The sequence below is a fragment of the Centropristis striata genome, chromosome 7, assembly GCF_030273125.1.
Source record: "Centropristis striata isolate RG_2023a ecotype Rhode Island chromosome 7, C.striata_1.0, whole genome shotgun sequence".
NCBI lineage: Eukaryota > Metazoa > Chordata > Actinopteri > Perciformes > Serranidae > Centropristis > Centropristis striata.
The window spans coordinates 19532691-19554334 of NC_081523.1; the positions used below are offsets into that span (position 1 = coordinate 19532691).

At 38.8% G+C, this 21644-nt stretch overlaps 1 protein-coding gene across 3 annotated transcripts in view; it reads left to right on the forward strand.

Annotated features, from left to right (window-relative positions):
• frmd3 (FERM domain containing 3) overlaps positions 1-21273 on the forward strand; it is a 63572-nt gene extending 42299 nt beyond the window's left edge. For all 3 annotated transcript variants that reach the window (XM_059337120.1, XM_059337121.1, XM_059337122.1), the window contains 4 exons: positions 2621-2689; positions 2905-3029; positions 13463-13700; positions 15040-21273. In XM_059337120.1, the coding sequence (XP_059193103.1) occupies positions 2621-2689; positions 2905-3029; positions 13463-13700; positions 15040-15520 (913 nt within the window). In that variant the 3' untranslated portion in view covers positions 15521-21273. The remainder of the gene's footprint in view (positions 1-2620; positions 2690-2904; positions 3030-13462; positions 13701-15039) is intronic.
• The last annotated feature ends 371 nt before the right edge of the window (positions 21274-21644 follow it).

Consider the following 21644-nt stretch of genomic DNA (forward strand, 5'->3'; position numbering starts at 1 on the left):
ACAACAACTGCAAAACCTTATTTATATACAGTCTATGTGTAAAACACACCAAAAAATTACATGTCGGTCTCCTGATGTCGTCCTATCAGGCAGACTCTCTTGTCTCAAGCTTACGGTTATTTAAAACTTATCCTCCTGAGACCCAGCAAATCATATTTGTCCTCTGTGAGAGCACATGACACGAAGGCTTTTATTTCAAACACCATATGTGCAATCTATCTGAGATCTAATGTAGTGTGGAAAGCACAACCATGGCCTTTATTGTGGCAGTAAGGCTGCAAATCATCAATACAGAGAAGGCCATAAACAAGAATGGTGACGACCAACTTGCGGCTTCATAACCGTCCACAAACCAATCAGTGATGTCATGGTGACTCATAACCAGTTAACAGCATGCAGAATACCTTTCATTATTTAATGTAAATGTATTAAGTGGTGGAAAAAATATTCAGATCCCTTACTACGGTGTGATATGACTCCACAACGAGTAAAAGTCCTGGATTCAAAACTTACTTAGTAAAAGTGCTTGTTATGCAGATTGTTATATATATTCTAAATATATTATTAGGGCCTCGGGGCAATCGCACCGAGCACTACTGTTATACTGTGGATTTTTTCTTCTTTCTCTTCCGGACGCAATTTCGTTCGAAGAGTTGCAGGACAAATTATATATCAAAACGTGCGGTTTGATCGGGATCGGTGTGCTATTACTTTTCTCTATAGAATACGCGTAAGTTGCGAAAAACTGCCCAAAATTTTTGCATTGAAATGAATGGGACGGCCGACAAAAAATGAGCGAAAAAGAACAATAATTGGCGATTTTTAAACGTCTACTTCCTACACATATTTTGATGCTGTTTTTATGACTTTTTTATGCATCCATCCCTTCTTCAAATCTACTACCGGCATAATTTCACCTAGAGACTCCATTTAAACTTTAAACAGTAGACACAAGTCTTGTGTATCGGTGTATTAATCCATGTTTCGATAGGTCATATAGTTTTTTATCAATCCCTGTTCAATGACCATGATCATTTTTGGAGAAATTCTGAGATTTTAATGGGTGTGTATTGCACGGAATGTTCGTGTCACGGTGTGTGACATCATCGCCAGAGTGTAGAGGGAGAGAATAAATTGTCAAAAAATAAATTTGAAAACTGCGCTCCAGGCCGCAAATTCCACTCTACAGAGATAATCTATACATAGAAACGTAGGAAAATTTGTCTTCTCACTCACAATCCTCTGGTAAAGCTGTCAGAGTTATAGTTTGGGCGTACGACGCCCAGATGCGCCACCAACACCACCAACAGCCTCATTGGCTCCCATATTAAAAACGCAGGAAGATTTCGGAAAAAAGGAAGATGGAACAGTTTTTTTAGATCGCTCTAACAAAGCTATTTTTTAATTTTTCTTAAAAAAAATCATATGTAGACGTTCAGGAAGAACTCGGGACGCTCAAAGTGAAGTCGGATCAATGATAGGTATTATGGTTTTGCCAAAAATGCTTTCTGTCCGAGGCCAGAAATTCCACCTGTCAATGTTCTGGGACATTAGCACACACACCTGCAGTAGCTCCCGTGGCCCTTTCAAAATTTCCCCAGAGGAAATTTTCTAGATAGTTTATTTGTAATGATGCATTTATGTAAGCAGCGTTTTTATTTTGTAAAGATAAGGCTCATTTTAACTACTTTATATACCATTATGAGTATGAAAAAATATCTAATCACTTTTAATTGATCATGTGTTTTATTTTAAATCTCAACCTTAAAGGTAACAAAAGCTATTAGCTAAATGTAGTGCAGTAAAAAGTACAATATTTGCTTCAAAATGCAGTGAAGTAGAAGTTTAACGTTACATAAAATATTCAATGTTCCTCAAAACTGTACTTAAGTACAGTACTTGAGTAAATCTACTTAGTTACATTCAGCGACTGAATGTATAGTACTGTACCAACCCTTTGTCCAGGGGTCATGTTGTTAAAAACAAAGAACATTTTTGAGAAACAAATCTTTGACATGTTGCCTACATCCCAATTACTTAATATAGGGTAAAAAATCTAAATATATCAAAACCTTTTTAATAGACAGAAAGGTTTGGAAAATGATCTTTAAAACACTAAGAGCCTGAGGAGCTGAAGTCGATCTGTATGTGTGTCAATTTAAGAAAGAAGTGATTGACTCTTGTATTGATTTGCTTCTGTGCACAGTAATGACCTGTCAGTGTTACTTGTTAGCTACTTGTGTTGACTTAGTCTACACTTTAAACACATATTTTGATGCTGTTTGTATGACTTTTTTATGCATCCATCCCTTCTTCAAATTTTGCACACACATCCACTTGGACCCATGAATTAAGTGATTAGATCTGGTTCATAATTAAATAATTCATATGCTACTTATGAAAAAATACACTAAATACGTTTGATTTAATTCCTTTAGAGTTTTATTTCATATTTGTCTGCATCAATCTGAAACTTGACTGGTTGACAGAGGCATACAACCACATTTGTAATGATGTTTAAACAAAAAATGCAACATGGAAAATATTAGTAATCACAGTATTGTTACAGCAGTTGCATCTCTTGTTGTTCTCAACATGAATTTGTGGTTCTCTCTGTTAGTGGAAAAGTAGCCAAGGAGGTGATAGAAGCCAGCTCTAAGATCCAGAGAGATCCACCGGAAGTGCGCAGGTAAGGACAAATCACCTACACTCTTTCACACAGCTGGTTAACCTACTACTGAGAGATTTTACCTGGGAAAATGTAATTAACATCCATGTATGGGGCTCAAAATGTGCAAGGATGCAAAGAGTTTCATCTGGAGCAGACATGCTTTGATTATGCAAGATGATACACATCTAAATGTAACGCACAAAACAGTCAGTTCTTGATGTTTGTGTTCTCAGAGCCCAGTTTGGTCAGAGTCGCAGTTTTAACTCTCTGAGCCATAAAAACCTCATCATGAACATGGAACCGCTGGTACCTGCACTGCCCTCCACCAACGAATACGAAGAGACGGCCACAGACAACGGTAGGATGTTACACACAGGCAGATACACACCCCTGCCCTCCAGTCTCAGACCTGTGGAAAGTCACATGGGGCCTCCCTTGTGTATGAAGAAGCACATGCACATGCAGAGCCCTCAGACAGAAAGCGTTAATTGAGCAGCTGATGCTCCCGTCTCTCCATCAGTCTTGTCTCCCTGGAGACACCAATTGCAGCAAGCTAAAAATACTCTTCCCATGATCCTCTCTGAGTTTACCACCATGCCTGTGTGTGTCTGTGTGTCCATGTGTCTCACTTAATGTGTGTTTTACAAAGGAAACAGAGCCAGCTTATGTTATCATTAAGGAAAACTCAATTAGAAGTTATTTATTTGGCTCCGAGAGGTCTGTCTCTATTTAAGTCCTCGTATGCTTCTGTGTGCACATGCACGCTCTTATTTGTTAGTTTTGTGTGAATATTCAACAAAGAAAAAGTCTCTAGCTTTATCATCTACAGTTTGACTCTGAACTCAGTATACACAGAGTGTGTGACCTTGTATGCATAATTAGCCTACTCCATTATGTATTTTGTCCTATTCTTAGCATTATTTTGCTGCTTCTTTCAGATTGTCAACAGTTCTTTTTACAAGTCCATTTTTTCAATAACAGTTTCCTCTTAGGGGGCTACACGGTGGTCTAGTGGTTAGCACTCTTGCCTCACAGCAAGAGAGTTGCAGGTTTGACTCCGGCTTCCTCCCACAGTTCAAAGACATGCCCTTAGGTTTAATTGGTGATTCTAAATTACCCGTATGTGTGAATGGGAGCGTGATTGTCCGGACCCAAGTGTGGATAATCAGTTAAGGATAATGAATGAATGTGTTTCCTCTTCATTTCTTAAATGTAGAATACAAATATGTACATTCGTGAAAATAAAAAATAAAAATAGCAGAAACAGTATTTCTTTGTAAAAGAAACCCAAGTAAATATTAATTAATTGCTCATTTATTATTGGAAACTTTATCCTCCATTTTTTTTAATTGTCTGCTTTCATATTTTCATGAAGTGTGCAGCTGACTAAGCTTCAGGTTGAGCTAGAATCAATTTAAAGGAATCAAACAGCATCTATTTGACCCACTATAAATACTATATTGCATACTTCTTTAAAATAAATGTTGTTGCTGATTATTTAGGAAATAGAAAAATATAGTTTTTATCTTAATTAATGAATAACAGCCATATTAGTTATAATATATAATAATATAACACTCACAGGAGACATTTTTCTTTCAAGGCTTTAAGAACATTTTCTTAATTATAATACTTTAGATTAACATTTTCAATGCAGGGCTTCTACTATTTTTACTGTGTTGCTCCACCACTGGTGAGGATTAAAATGACGGAGGTTTCTGAAGGACACTTGAGTTGAGCTCTCCCTCAGCAGCCTGCTGACACCGGGCTCATAGCTGAACTTGGATCAGTTCTCTCCCCACGAGAGGGTCTGATGAGGTAATGTGGCCGAGCAGAGCAACACTGCCCAGGAGGAAACCTAATGAAGCAGCACAGAGAAGGTGGTATTTAAGGGTTTTTCCCCTGGACACCACCTTCCCCGAGCAGATTTATGCAGTCCATAAAAAGTACTCACAATACTGTGGGTTTTAATGCTTCCCTTGTGGCATTTTCTGCATGTTATCGTTATTCTCTGTCGCCTTTTCTCTCCGTTATTATTCCTGATACTCTCCACTGTGACCTATTATATGGTTGAAGCATAAATCTTGTTGTTAGGGAGAAGAAAGCAGGTAGGTTGGAGCACAGGGTAAGGTCACACAAGACTACACAGAGCTGAGATGGGATGTAGAGAGAGGAGTTAAAGGAGATGGAAGGAATATGAGAGAGGAGAAAATGAACTGTAGGGCTTAAAGAATGAAGAAAGGTCAGGAAGGATGTGCTCCACGGGATCAGGTTGGATATTAGAGGAGGGAGGAGTGTTTGTGGCAAAGTATGAGGAGGAAGTATCGGGGTGAATATAAGATAAATGAAAGGTCATATTACAGCAGAGACTTGATATAAGAGAGGTAGAAGACACGGGAGGAAAAGTTATTAAATTGGTGTGTATCTGGTATGGGGAATGGAAGGATGCAGCTTTGGTTTCAGAGGTGAGGGGGAAGTCAAGCGCTGTTGACAGAATAAAAGTTACAAATAACACATTGTGATTACACAGTTGCCCATAAAGTTGGAATAAAATATTTGTACCTCTTTCCATGAAATGATTGTGACAATGTGATTTATTATTGACAGATAAAATGTATATATTCTCAAAACTTTATTAATCAATCTCTTTCAAACACATCACAATGAAAATGAAACCACAATAAACCGAGGATCGTGTCTAAAGTTCAAAATTATTCCAACTTTATGGTCGACCGTGTATATTGATAACCATGTCTTTATAACGTTATCTGAAAAAAATATTTGCAAACTGCATTAAACATAAACATGATATAAACATGATGCCATTCAGTCACATGCAGTTTTATGTCTGTAAGAAAGTAAAAGTAAGTAGTAATATTCCATTATAGGTGAGTAAGTAAGTACATCATTCGAAACCTTGATTAGGTAAAAATGATGTGAGTAGCTTATTATTAGCAAAGTACATTTAAAGTATCAAAATTCATATTACTTATTAAAAAAAATAGTACCTGTCTTTTGATTTTTTTATATTAATATTACTGCAGCCATTATATGTATGTTGCATGGTTGTGCTGATTTTAACTCCTTTATAAACTGTTGTTTAAACTGGGTTGTTTAGTCTACAGCATTGCATCATATTCTATAAGGTTATTATGTGTTTTTGTAGCTTTGTTTTCCTGTGAGAACCCTGTATCTCTAAAAGGTAAACTTTTCTCTTGTTTTTTATTACATTATTACACTACCAGACTAGAAACTGTAGTGTTATCCTCACACACTGTTTGTGATTGCTCTGATCAATATTTATGTATTTCCCGCATTAGAGCCATGCCATCATGGGCTTTTTTGGGGCAGAGTGTGGGGAAATATTGTTAAATGGAAATGTAATGTGACCACAGCAGGCAGGGAGGAGTGCCAGTGTTTACTCAAAAACATGCAGAGGAGGTGGCAGTAGTTTTTAGAAGCCCTGAGTGGGGTCAGGAGATTTTCCTCATAACAAAAAAAACTGCCTTAAAACACTCCCTCTGTGCTCGTAAGGCTGAATGTAGTGAGTGCATGGTGCTGTAGATGAGTGTATAACCATTTTCCTCAACCCAATCCATTTTCTGTCATCTGGATTTTGGCAACGACACAGTTTGGAGAGATTTTAGTGTGCAAATCCAACTGAGACTATGAAATGTGTGTGTATGTGTGTTGCAAAAATCCTGTCCATACTTTGCTGCTGTGTTACATGTTCATACATCCATCCATCCCTTTCACACACCACAGAGCTCGACCTTTTGACTCCCCTCCCTCTCCTGTTTCCTAACTCCTTCCCTCCATCTTTTACACCCCACCCCACTTTCTCCCTCTCTCCTTACTTCCTGTATTCTCACACATCAGCCTGACACGTGCCCTTTAGCCCTTCACACATGTACAGTACAACCACGCTGATGTGCCATCACTCTCTTCAAATTGTTGATGGACTTCTTCTCCCTCTCAAGCCTCTTCTGACATAATTTACAGCTATCACCTCACTTTCTCCGCCTCTCCTCCTCTCTGCCTTCCTCTCATCTTCCCTCATCCCATTTAGAGAAAAATCAATTCTTCTTGGCTCAGGGTCAAAGAGCTGCAGCAGCAAGCATCCTGGCTGTCTCAGTTGGTTAGCTTGGGAGGGGCAGGAGCTAGTCATCAAATCAAGGACCTCATGCACCACTGACAGGATAAAGGCTGAGAAATGACACAAGATTCAATTTGAAAATCCCTCGTTTCCTGCTGCAGTTTCTGCAACTCTGCGTTTTATGCTTCTCAATAAAATAGAAAACATTTCAATAGTTTATTATTTTGAAAAAGGTTGGAGGAGTAATAATCAGATAGGCCTATTGATTGAAATATTTCTAAATTAACATTTCTCTTTTTCTATTTGTGGCAAAGTACAACCCCAATTCCAAAAAAGTTGGGACACTGTATATAACATCACTTGCAAATTTTTTGAATAAAAATCAGTGCCTGGTTTGAAAAGTGGCTTTAAATCGTTCCCCAGTTCAACAGTTTAAATGAGTTTGTTTCGAACATGCCCCCACCCTTAAACATCCAAATGCTGACTGTTTTAAGAAGGCTGCTGCAAGGACTTTGGGATAAAGTGTCCCCGAGATGGTCTAGGATCACCGTCTATATTCAGAGCACTAATCTCAGCCATTAGAGGGGAAACAGGAAGCTGACCCAAGGTCAGTGCTGACCTTGTTCTGTTTGTACAGCCTGTCCCCTTCTTATCTACCGAAATCCATACACACACACACACACACACACACAGACTAGTTATGTTTGGGCTACAGCTATAACTCATGGATGTTTCATTGGGATTAGACTTCATATTCATGTCTCACATTTGAGGCTTCATCCACACTTCTAAACGATAAATGGGATCCTTGGATTGACGTAACAAGTCTTATTTTTTTTATCTGAAACTGACTACTGTACAGTTAAACTCATACATAATGCTAGATTTTATCCAGCTTGACTGTCTGTAATCAAATATTAGCTCGGAGGGATGTGTTTGGGTGATTGAAGTTCGTCTGCCAGAGCTGCAGAGTGCAGCAGATTTACTGTACAGTGAAAAAGATAAGTTTGTCTGATAGAAGGAAAATACAGAGATAAAGAAAGACTTGTAGGAGGAAAGGAAAATGATCCCCGTCCCATCCTGGGTCATGCCTGCCCGTCTGTAATCACAGTTAGATTAGCTGCCCCTCTGCAGCCAGAACCACCAGGTTAAATATAGAAAGTGCAGCTTTGGGCCTGATCCTCCTCTAATGCCCCTCTACTCTTTGTTAACATTGCTGACATTCACAGGAGGGTCCTCCATGTCTGTGTATCAGAGAGAGAGAGAATGTGTCTGGTGTACGTCTCTCATCGTCTCTCTCAGTGTGTACGTATAGGCGCGTGTGTGTGTTTGCACTCATCCCGGCCCGAGAGCTCAGCTGGCAGTCCAGTCAGTCTGGGCGTGGGGGTCTGACCGCAGACAGCTGAGGTTTGTCATCCAACCGAAAGATGGAGGTTCTCGAGCACAGAAACAGCAGTGATGTCGGCGGTGGCCTCATGCAGAGCAGTTTCGACTTGGGAGTTAGCGACCTACCTAACATTAGCGACACCCTGAGCTGTGGGAACCAGGGCAGGGTAGGGGGACTCGGGCTGACCCCAGAGAGACTGAAGGGTGAGGGAATGGAGGAAGGACAGGCCGGGCCTCTTGAAGTATTCCACCCAGGGGAGTCTACAGATGAACGTGAATCAACGATAGTGGTGGCTGAGGCCTTGAGGTGCCAGGTGAAGATAACAACACGGCGGAGCCTGCATTTACGTATTGCCAATCACACGGCCCGGGATGTTTATGTACGGCTGGTGGGACAGGGGGGACGCATCGCTGGAATCACTGCTGGACATCCAAAAAATACACTGGAACAGAGTAAGATTGGGTGTCAAAAAGGCAGAAATGTGTCATCAGGATGCATACAAGTTTATTAAAGTGCATCTTTTGTCTTGCAATTTCGTAAAGTTTAGTGGCATTCAGTTAAGTTTCATTGATCATGTGCAACACATGACTTGAAAACTAGAATACAGGCCTTCACCTTTCCAGTGTGATGCAGCATTATACATATTTTATACATATTTCCTACAGTCAAGGATTATAGTGCATTACTTTCCTAAGGTGTAAGTACGAACAGTGGATGAGAACAGCCTGATGTATGAAGTAGTTCAGCCCAGAAGTTGGGTTGCCAAGTTTGTTGTGGCAACCGCATGTGTGTAATCTGACAAACATCCTGAGACTTTCAAGAGACCCATTTAATATGAGTGTGTGTGTGTGTGTGTGTGTGTGTTGAAGTAACTACATACAGTATAATCCACTCTTAAACTATTAATAGCTACAGTATAAGACAATACTTTAGATTGCTATGTTTTCCGTCTGGATTTGTAAAACATACATATAGACTGGTTTGTCAACTAGTTGAGGGAATGAGGAAGGGATTATCAATATTTGGATGGCAGATTTGTGAAAGAAAGTTTTGAATGCTGCTACAACACTGAATAACCATCTTAAATAGTTGTTAAATGCAAGAATTTCTAGAAGAGAAAAAAGTTTGGAAAAAATATGAATAGTGATTCAACATGATATCTCCTTGTAGGTTTTTATTAAATATTGGTGATGATTGGTTTGATTAACAGAAGTTTGGTAACAACACTCCCAGTATTTTTGCTTGATTTATTTCAGGGATATAAGACAGGGACTTCAGGGTTTCCCTTCACTTACTCATGTTGTTGGTGTGTCCTTGACCCAACACTGGATCTTCATCAGGTTTAGCAGTGATGCTTAACAGCTGATCCTGTTTCACATGAAACTCAACACAGAGGGAGAGTATAAGAGGTTGTACCATCACATTTTTTCAGTTTCAGTTAACAAAGTAACTGACATGCATACGCTGCTGAAATTAAATATTTCTAAAGTGTTGCTTCATGAGTTGTGAAATCAAATTGACGAGGACAAGAGCTGAGTAAATGTGACAGATGCTCAGATAAATATACTTTGGAGGTGTTTGGGTGTCGAAGATGAGGTTGCAGGACAAAGATGAAAAGGCCTGTCAACACTTGCATAACAGGGGAAAACCTTGCTGTGTGTGTGCATGACTGTTTGTTTGTGTGCGTGTAGTTGGCCACTCAAGAATCTAGCGCCTTGTAGTGTGAATCACCTCTTCTGAGGAGAGCCTTGTATCTGAGCTAACAGGACAGAAAGCAGACAGTGTTATAAATATGAAAACAGCAGCAGCAGAGTAACTGTGATGTAGTGTTGAGTGGATTGCTTAGTTCTGACCTAAAGAATAAAACTGTTTGTACAGGTCAGGTTTATTTAGTCATGATGTGTAAGTGAACATTGCTGCCCACATAATTTACATCAATAATAATGGTGCCATTTCCATATACAGTGCAGTTTCAGTCAGCTCAAGCTGTGCAATTAATATTTAAGAAGCTTCTGAGCAGCCAAAAAACACAAGCGCTTAGAGAACACTTTTGTTTTCATGCCTTGGAAATTGGACTGCATAAAGGTTGTGACTGATTTGTTAACAGTGAAGTAATATGACCTCTCCCTTCAGCTCCCATAAAATACTACAAACATAGCAGTTGCACATGCTGCTCAGATGGTCCCATTTTTTGAGTTGGGATCTTTCTGACCGCTATGTATTCATGAGCTTAAAGTTGTGATTTGGACACATACAACATGGACGTGTTAATTCCCTAAAGCATGTAAACATAGCTTTGCCTGACCTGTTATTGGGAGTATTGCTAATAAATAACTTTTCTAATTAATCTAGAAAGTTGCAGGGGGACTTAGGGGATTCATACACAGGCAGTTCAGTGGTGCCAATTTATCTAACCTGCATGTCTTTGGACTCGCTCCTGAAGGGCCTTTCTGTCTGAAGTTTGCAAATTATCTTGGTTTTCTCCCACATTCACAGCCCAAAGACATGCAGGTTGAGTTAACAACGCTAAATTGCCTGTTGGTGTGAATGTTTGATTGACTGGCAACCCGCCCCAGTGTCTGCTGGGATCAGCTCCAGCCCTCCTCCCAACCCTCAAGGGTAAACACGTATCGCTAATGGATGGATGGATCATGATTTGTTTCACTTGCAAATCTTAACTTACCATTTTTATTCCTAACTATATTCTGAAAGATTTAACACAGGGTTCTGTCGATCACTCATACCCTGATATATATGACATAACATTTTGTTCCTAAAAACATGATGAAAATGTATTTTTTTATGGCTTTTGACAGTATTTTCTTATTTATGAAATGATAAAAGGAGCTATCCCAATTTACTCCTATAAAAAAATGTTGAATAGAATATATCAGCAGAATAAAATAATAACTTAATAATATTTTATCCAATTTTCAGATTTATATCCTGGAATTTTATGCAAATTAGTGCATATTTAATGATTTCACTCCTCATTTGCATATCAAAACATTACATTTCAGAAAACTTGCAATGCAAAACATTATTGTCTTAATGTAAATAACAAACTGAAGTTTCATGGTGATAACTATATGTTTTTAAAATGACCCTATTCACCTGTACTGTCTCCTCTTAAGGTGGATCAGTCATCGTTGATCAGTTGCACAAAACTCTATACAGTTTCATCATTGCGTGTGTAATTTTTGTAAACCTGTAGATTATTATCAGCCTGGAGTAGTATAATTATTTCCTATTTTTCTTCACTATAATACAGTTACTTTAACACATCAGACACATCATTTTGAGGACAACTGAGACCCAAATGTGAAAATTTCTCACATTTAGTTCAGTGATTTGTATATTTTCCACTAAATCGATCAGTATTCTATTACCACTGTGTACTGCTCTTTAAGTGGTGTACAACAGTGCACTGTGAGATGATGAATTATGGCAAATGTAAACTATTTCTGGCCAGGTACTGATGCAATATTTTATTAAAGCAGCAAGCACATTTGTTCAGTTGTTGAATTAAGACTTCCAGCTTCCTCTCCTCTGTGTTTCTTCTGCTCCTGCTTCCCTGTTTTTAGGTTTAATGCTCCTCACTCTCTCCGAGTTCATTCACTCGTTGCCTTTTTGCTGACTCTGTTTCCATGGTAGCTGTCACTGCTCGCTCCTCAGGTTTTCCACTCCCTCCCTCCCTCCCTCCTGCTCGGTCCTTCTTTAATTTCTCTCAACCCATAGCTGAATCAGTTGGCATGGTAACTGATTAGTCAGTTTGGCCTTGGGGTTCAAACAAACACAAGTATGCTGTGATTTCGTCAGCATTTGTGTGTGTGTGTGTGTGTGTGTGTGTGTGTGTGTGTGTGTGAGAGAGAGAGAGAGAGAGAGAGAGAGTCCAGACTAGATAGATAGACAGACTAGATCTTGTGATCTCTCTCTCTCTCTGAGTCTGACTAGCTGAATCATATGCCACTGGATGTTTATCCCCCACCTCTTATACCATGGCAAGAAGACAGCTGGCCTTATTTTTAACACACACACACCGACAGACACACACACACTCTCTCTCTCTCTCTCTCTCTCTCTCTCTCACACACACACACACACACACAGGTTCTCATAATTAGATTCAACATGTACAGTGACGCAGATGTTTGAGAAACTCATCATTAAGTCAACACCTCAGAGTGAAGTGCATCTGCTAACACACACACACACACACACACACACACACATATTGTGTACTCTTCTACGTCACATCAGCAGGGATGACTGTTTCACTGCAGCATCATTTTACTGTAATGGAACTAAATTAAAAGCAGCCTGCGTAAACCCAGTGACAGTTGAAACTCACACTCACAGTTAATGTCCCCTGCCAGCATTTGTTGGTCAGCAATGACTTAAAGGTACAGATCACCCCAAAATAAAAAACACAGTAGTGCTTTTTATCATTCTAGATAGTTTCATTGCGAGTTGCCACCTGTTAGAGATATCACCCACCGAGTTGTTGTTTTCCTTCTCTCCAATATAACGGCACTAGATGGCACAGCATCATGTAAGAACAATACTAGATTGAAAATAGTTCTGCTCACAGCGAAGTCTGTGGATTAATGATTTCTTTAACAATGCTGTTTTTTAAATGTATTTTTGGTGCTTTAAGCACTTCAAGCAGAGTGCCACATAGCCTCATTATACTCTAGAGAAGGCAGACATCAACACTCATCAACTTACACCAAAACAATCTGCAGTTTTGATTTTGGGCTGAACTGTCCCTTCAAAGCTGCAGCATGCACTTAGAGCCAAGCAGATGAGACCATTTTGGTGTCAACTAATAATAGAATTAACTTCAAATTTTCAGGGTTGAGGCGATTTTAGCAATAATTTGTTATTGTACATGTTAGTATGATGGGTAATATCTGTGGGTGCTCCATCCTTTGAAAATACAGGAACGCCATCATGTGGCTAAAGTGTTCAACTGCAGCATAAAAAGCTTCAGCTGGGAGTTGCTCATTGTCCTAGTTACATACAAAATAACTGTGTTTTGTGTACGTGCTGCATTCAAAGTATAAACATGACATGTTGTCCCAGAAACTACTCATGCTCAGAAAACATCAATGGACAGAATAAAGGTGCAACAGCAGCAACAGCTGAGATGAAAATAAATATAGTGATTATTTCTTGAAAAGATGCTTTGCTATTTGCCTTCTCATAAGGACTCCTTGATAGTAAATATATATTCCCAAGTTAAATATTTAAACCCAGTTTATGATGTAATGTAAAACATTTATCTTCTGTCTTTTCCGTTCACCAGGTGTTGTTGCTGTGAAGGACTCTGTTCCCTTGTCTCCTCTCAAACCTTCAGCTGCCCCTGCCGACACAGAGCAACAGAGTAATGAAGGAGGAAACTCTGCTTTAGGCAGCGACCTGCAGCCTCCCCGTGTTTCCATGGAAACCTCAAATCTCCGACCTCAGACACCCAAAGCTGAAGATGAAGTGGAGGACGACGACGAGGCCAGCGGCCCACTCACCATCTCTGAGCTCGTCTACAGGTCTGTGAAGTTTTGTAACAAATCTGTTATCAATGTTAATGGTCTTTTTTTATTTATTTGATTTTCTGGTTTGTAACTAAGTTTTGGTTCACTCTAATTGCTTTCATAGCAGCAAGTGCTGTTTTCTGTGAAGAAGTTAAAAAATACTACCTGCTCAGCACCAAGCAAAGGCAGACAAAGACAAAAGTCAGCAAACAGCTGGTGAATGTTTAGCAGTGCTGGTGCTGCAGCACTGCTATCTACACAAAACACATGCAAATTCACTGTTTTCCTATGGTACATTGCACCTGACATGCTCTTTTACAGTATGCCTTGTATTTTCTGGGCATTTAATTCACCATTTTTTGAGGCAGACATGTCTTTAGCACAGGCTGTTCTTGTTCACAAAGTAGCACTTCCTACAAAAATAATGAATTCTTAGAAACCCCTCAAAGTTTTTAAGTGATGTAGTATAAAGATCGTGGCAGTCCCTATAGGGACAGGAGTGGTGGTGGATGGGTCAAACACAGTTTGTGAACAGGTGTCCTATTGGGTACTTCCCCTTACATAAATACGTCACATTCAACAACATACATCACTTACGTAACCTTCGTCCTCTAGTTATGTACGGAAGTCCTTTTTTTAACCCAAACCCTGATGTTTTTCCTAATATTAACCAAGTAGTTTAAGTGCCTACACCTACCCAAAAGACAGTGATTGTTAACCATATTGTAAGATATCAGAAAAACCGTTCATGAGAATATGTTGCCAATGTATCTATCTTTGTTATTGATAAAGGAAACAACAGCTCAGACATCCCCCTTTGCGAAATGTCCCTTTTTCTTTAAGGCCCTGATTCATTCCTACTTATTAACAGTAGTGGAATGTCACTAAGTACATTTACTCAAGTACTGTACTTACGTAAGTACAATTTTGAGGAACTTTACTTGAGTATTTTCATTTTTTGTATCTTTATACTTCTACTCCACTATATTTTAGGGGCAAATATTGTACTTTTCAATCCACTACATTTAGCTGCCAGCTTTAGTTACTGTTCAGGTCGAGACTTAACATGGAAAAATATGATCATTTTAAAATTATTTCATTTTTAGAAAGCAAGCCACATAACAGTATTTAAGTAGTTAATGTTAACCCTGGACAACAGTAAAATGCTGCATCAAAAAAAAAATAGTACAATAATATATTCATAATATAAATACCAATCTGAGCGGGGATATTCTCCATGATGAGTACTCTTACTTTTGATGCTTTAGGTACATTTTGATGCAGATAGTTTTGTACTTTTACTGAAACCACTGCATATTATATGATAACGTGTCATCCTTCCTGTCCTCTCCAGCCCTTGTGCCAGCATGCTGCCCTCCCCAGTGGATGACAGTCAGGGAGGCGTGGACCTGCTCTTCTCCTCCCCGGTCCAAAGCCCCGCCAGGCTGCTGAGAGAGCTCCATGCTGACCCTGACATCCAGGCCCAGCTGGAGGCTGAAAGGGAGCGAGACCGGGCCTACGAACACACCCGACAGGCTGCTAGAAGAAGAATGGGTGGCGTTCTGACCAGCAGCCTGCGCCTGCTGTCGTCCAATGAGAGAGTCAACGCATGTGTGCTGAGCGTGGCCCGCTTTGTTGCCGTGGTAATGGGCGTCCTGCTTGTCACTGTGCCCACACTGCTGCTACTGCTGGAGTCAGACATCGACGTGTCGTTCCTTCATGAGATCCGCCAGACGCCGGAGTTTGAGCAGTTTCACTACGAGTATTACTGCCCACTCCGGCGCTGGATCCTGTGTAGGATCAGCATGGCCATGGAGAACCTCTGGTCAGACTGAGCAGGAGGAGAACAAGAGTGAGAGAGTGAAGAGTCACAGCAGGGGGAACAAACATGCCCAAATGTCTGTCTTAACATGTCATTCAATCTTATATTCAGTCTCAACAACTGGTGAGACAAAGGAAGCAGTCTACCAATGAGATGAAATAATTTCTCTTGTTTAAGAGCAACTTTAGTTTATTTTATTAGCAGGTGCAATGGATCTTTAATGAGGGCTAACACAATTGCAGTAGAATGTTTTTAAAAAGAGTTTGTACAACATTATTTCTAATTGAATTTACTCAAAAACAAGAAGAGTTGTTTCACCTCTTTGGCAACTTAATCTTGAAGAAAAGAGAGATGAGAAAGATTTAATCATAGGATCCAATCACTTGTTAAGACACTTTTGGCAGCGATGAACTGAAAAGAAAGAGGACAAGTAATGCTGTAAGTTTTCAAGGAAAAACCTGTGGAAGGGAGAGATTCATGAAAATAAAAAAGGAGGCAAGAAAATGTCACAAAAAGATCCAGAAAAGAAAAAAAATGGGCAGTTTTGTTTAGATTTAAAGGTCTGTTCACTCCTGATGCTGACTAGCTGATGCAATGACTCTGGTAAATATCGCAACCCATTCTGATTGATTCTTGCCATCAGGGTGGAACACCTGATTGGTCACAGAGCCTGTCAGTCATGACGGAGTGGATGGGCACAGAAAGAGAAATGATTGTCACTGAACGCTACAATAGCCACAGTCAGAGGTACATTATATATATTTAAAAACAAAAGAGAAATATTGATAATTAATACCAATCTTAAATAAGTTGTTTTTAACGTTTTGTACATTTTTATGTGATCCAGATCTTTCAGGAATTTTTCAGTCAGAGGATCTACTTTGAGCTTATTTTGAGATTAAGAGTTTACAAAAGATTACAAAAAAAAAAAGCAAATTTATTGAAGTTTATCGGGGTGATGGGTGTTGATAAATTTAAGATATTTTTTAAGACTACCATCAGCATTTGCTGGCCTGGTAGCACCCTGGGTTTTTCCTACAGAGGCTATAGCACAAATCTTTTACACATGACCACAGATTACAACTGTTTCAGATTATGTGATGTCATTTTGGAGACAGGAGGGCGGCAGAGGAGAGAAACTTTAGTCTCTTTGTGATGATGTGTGTTTTGTTGAACTTCTAAATGTCTTCTGAACTCAATGTAAGCTCACTAATTGAGGCTACTAGTGCATCTTTCAGTGTGTTTTAAGACACAGTTTGAACATAGAAAGTATAAAGAGATACTAAAGGAAGAAAAGGTTACCTGTAGGCTTATGATGGAAAGTTAGAGTGTTGTAATGGTGAGTAAAACCGTGATTTTGGGTCGTTTGTTATTCAGTGGTCTGCTACTTTTGCAGAGGAATTTGAAGTGATAGGATGGTGAACTCAAAAGGCCCAGAGAAGAGGGTTTGTATACTTCTGCAGCTACGTGACACATGATGGGACAAGTTATGCGTTTAATGGTCTAAATCTCTCATACAGGTCTTTCTCTAGTTGTTTTCTGGTGTAGAAGATGTTGATCAGACTGAACGAACATGGTACAGTAGAAGTACAGTCGCAGGTTTTGCAGCATTTTAGTCACTAAATCAAATTAGAAATGATTTGTAGCCATTTCTAAGAAGATCTGTGATGACGTCATATTGAGCATCCTCATTTAGACGACTGCAACTGTTTGTACATGATAGTATATCCTCATTTTAATGTCAGTGACCAACATGACAGAGTTATAAGTAATTATTTGGATGGGGAAGATGTTTGAGAAATGTGATATAAAGCTGTGTGCATGGACATTCACTGGTCACATGTCTGGACTTCCCAAAATGTCTGGGCAGTGTTGTCAGATGTTAAATGTTAAACTATCACACCAGAGGCTTTAAGTTATCATAGTTTGTGGACAACTATTGTACACTAGTCATAAGAACAAGAACAAATAGAAGAAATGTGTAATTTTACCTCACCAACAAATCTACCCACATTTTGTTTTTTGTTGTTGTTCAAACTAATTGAGAGTTGCTTTAATATAGAGCTTAGACCAAGCAAGATTGGAGGTCACATAAGAAACACGGAGGTAGGACAAATATTTTGCATGTCAGGGAATGAATTAAAATAGAGAAGCACAGACAAAACCCAGCTCCTTATTGTAAGCATGCCAAAATGGTCAAATTATAATACATAATGGCACTTTTGACATCAACAATGGTGCATCATACAGAGGGCAAAATTATCATACAAAAATGCATATCGTAAATCTGACAACGCTGCGTCCAGAGCTGACAAGTCAAAGAGATATCAAACTCAAAAAGTGAGATGGGATGCAAAAATATCTGAACTTGTAAAATAGAAAAGAATTAACTATAGAATGTGACTTAATGCTGGGGGTTGGTCTGTGTAACACAATCTTGTGTAATTATTTGGCTGACCAGTGACTTTTGGGAACTTACAGCCTCACCTTGTGATTGTTCATCATAATGACAGTGCCTGTCAGTTACAGTATTGTGGTTCTGCATGGAGATAAAACAAAGAGGAACAGCAATGAGAAATGACTTCAGATCAAATGAAAATGTGTATTTTATTATTTTTTTAAAGAAGTTCTATTCAAAATGTAGTTCAGTTTGGATCAACTTCTCAGGAAAGGGCATTAGCAGTTTATGTTCAAAATAACAAATATATGTCTAAAAATACATAAAAAAGAGAAAAAAAACGAATCATCTAATCACAGCATATAGTTTATCCATAACATTCATACATGTCTTGCTATTATGCTATTATGAATATCCAAACACTGTATGTATTTATACCAAGTCTGCAGCTAGACATTAATATGGCTGCAGACTGTCTGTGTCGTTGTAGCCTCATTTCACTCAAATACATATGCATCCATAAATATTATCTGGAACCGTTGGGCTGAACCTCCATACTGTGGACAGTCAGTAGCATTAGCTCTAGTTGAGCTAATCTCTCTATCAAAGCTCTCACACAGTATTTAAGCTGAGCTAATGCTTTAAAGTATATTTTCAGAAATCACTCTCCATACTCGCCGGCTGCTACAGAGGCCTCTGCAGTGCACATCACCATCAAAGCCCTCTCATTATTATCAATCAAATGTTGCTGCCTCATATTATCAGCTGTGTTGTCATGGAACTCTGTAGACTTTATGCATCAACAAGCTTTATGCATATAGAAAATATGCAGTAACAAAAGCTTATTTGGGACAAAGCATTTATTTTCCTACTACAGCACATGCACTGAGTTTCAATGCTGAAACCAAGCGAAGGGCCAAACCACTATGATGACGACGTTTGCATTTAACATCACAAACTCTGAGCTTCACTGTAGTGGATGAAGCTGATCTGTATGCACTGCTAAATGATCACCATCATCCCATGATAACTAACAGAGGGGGATATCATCATGAACTAGCGTCCTGTCTTCATGTTTAACTGTCACTCCTCCAGTATGCACATGTACCAAAATGCTTGAGCGTTTCATTGTAGATTTAAATTATCTGTATAGGCTTCATGTACACAGCTGTACAGACGTAGTTTGTCCTCGGCGTCGATCCTTTATTTCTGTGCTTCATCCTCCTTCTACTAACCCGGGCCGGGGTATCTCTCACGCTGACCTCTCAATGCAAATTGCATGCCCTCATCTGTAAATACTGTGTTTATAGTTGTGGCAAAAAAAACAACAATCTGGGTAAGGATTTCCTTTCTTTCTTCCCTCTGCGTGTCTTGTCCGTATAAAGCGATCTAGATTTAGGCTTGGCTGTTTTGACCATCTTAGATGAATGCATGTTCTCTGTGTTTTTACCAAGCGGAGGAAACAGATTGAGATATTTAAGGCCTTTTCTGCCAATCAGACATGTCATACAACAGGCTGTTCTCATCCAATGTTTGTACTTATACCTAGAAAAGGTGACACTAACACGTAGATAATCCATGTAATCGTGAGCCAAGAGGCCCAGTTTATTCTAGACCATATTGACGTTTCTTTTTGGGGGCGACCTCTAGTGGCCGAAGTAATTATGGAGCAAAGGAGGAAGTCAGATGAAGTATAAAGAGCGACAACGCTCTTAAGGACATTGGGGTGGATCGATGGGTCAAAAAACACAGGGCTTTCACCCGCTGTTTGTGTCCCCTGTGAAACTAGGGGCACGTTCAACCCCCCAAAAACGTAGCAAATTTTTGTATATATCATAAAACAGTGGTACATTGAACACCCTGTTGTGAATGCAAGCACACTGCCACACTGTAATCCGAAGGTTTACTTAGACTACTAGCTACAAATTGGATCTCTGACCCACCCACCGAACAAGGGAAAACATACATCCAAACTGGTTACATACTGTTTTGAGGTAACATGAAATTCAGCAAAACATAGTAAAAGATAGTGTTTAGACTGAACGTGTCCCAAAAGACGATGTTGTTATATTAAGTTAACTTGTATGTAACTTACATACAGTATGTAACTTCATCACATTCTACGTGACACACGTAACTACGTCAGGAGAACTTATTTTAACCCACACCATAATCTTTAATCTAAACCTAACCGAGTACTAATGTTTAAGTAGAATGATCATATTTCGGAAGATATCATACAAACCAGTGGGTTTCAGCTCTTTTTTAACCGTTGGCTTGAAAAGACTGAATATGTGGATGCTACTTCTGTTGGCCTCCCCTCAGTTGATCTTAAAAAAATGTCTCTGTACAAAAAGGAGAACTTCTTGATGGCTGCTTAAAATATCATCAATTTCTTAAAGAGCAGCTCAAAATATTTGATTAGTTAGCTTCATCGTGCTTTTGCTGTGTGTGTAAATCATTAAAGCCAGATGCTAAACGCTAACACCCTAACCTCATTGCTAACGGAGCATGCTATTAACTGAGATTCAGAACATTAATTGTTTAGATGTTCAGTTTTTAAGATGTTTAAAAAAAAACACTGAAGCGAGTGAATGGAAAGTAAAATGACACCTCAGCTCATTTAAAACAACAAAAGGCCTTTTGGTTCTGTGATAAAAACAGATCTTTGGCCCCATGTGACACTGTAGCATTTTATTAGTTTGTAGCTCATTCATCAGTTTAGCCTTTATGAGTTTAAAGGGGAAGTTCACTCCTTTGAGATTTAGCTCTTGTTTTGAGCTACATGTGTTTTACAGCATATAGACGGACCGAGACTACAACTTTTGTTGCCTGCACTTACATAAAACTGTGATTATAAACATCATTGAGATCACACACACCAGTTGATGTCATATCTGAGGTATTATTACTAAGTTCCTGACATGAGTCAAGTATTTATAAACCTTAAATTTAATTACCTGCCTTTAAATTATCAGTAAAAAATAAAACAAAAATGCTTTACAGACAACCGGAATTCAAAGCTGTTTCAAACTAACACACAAATATTACTTTTGATTAATTTATTTAAGATTTTAAATATTTGAACTCAGGTCTACTATATGCAAAACTATTGGACGTCACATGGTATAAGGATAAAATAAGCTGTTGTTAATTATATGATTTCAGTGTTGTGTGGGCATGTACAGTAGCAGATTCTCTTGCACGGTCACTTTGTTGTTTTTGATTGTTAGTCAGACTGATTTGTTGTTTTATTGGTTAGTCAGATTATTTTCTGTTTGTTTGTTTGTTTTTCTCTTTTAATAAGAAACTCTGGGAGATTTAATTTTAAAAAAATAAGAAAAAAGTTTTAAAAAATCCCTAAGTAATGACCCCCTCTCTTCTGGGACAACCAAGCCTTATGAACTTTGTGAAGTGAAAATTTTGAATGTTTGTATGTTATAAAAGAAAACATGGATTGTTTTATATGTTAATACTGCCACAATAAAGCTCCCTAATGAATATATATTGAAAAATGACACCTAATGTGCGGATTATTTTGCAATGACTGTATTTATTATTATGGTTAACAAATCAAATATTTAAGCTCTGAGGCATCCAAAAACATCTTAATCCCTTAATATAGAATTATTCTATTTCTCATCCTGTCAGCAAGTAAGTATGAAAATTAGATTTCAAGACAATTCCCTACATTTTTCTCAGAGCTTTGTCTCCCTCGTGTGGTGTAAAAGTGAGATTG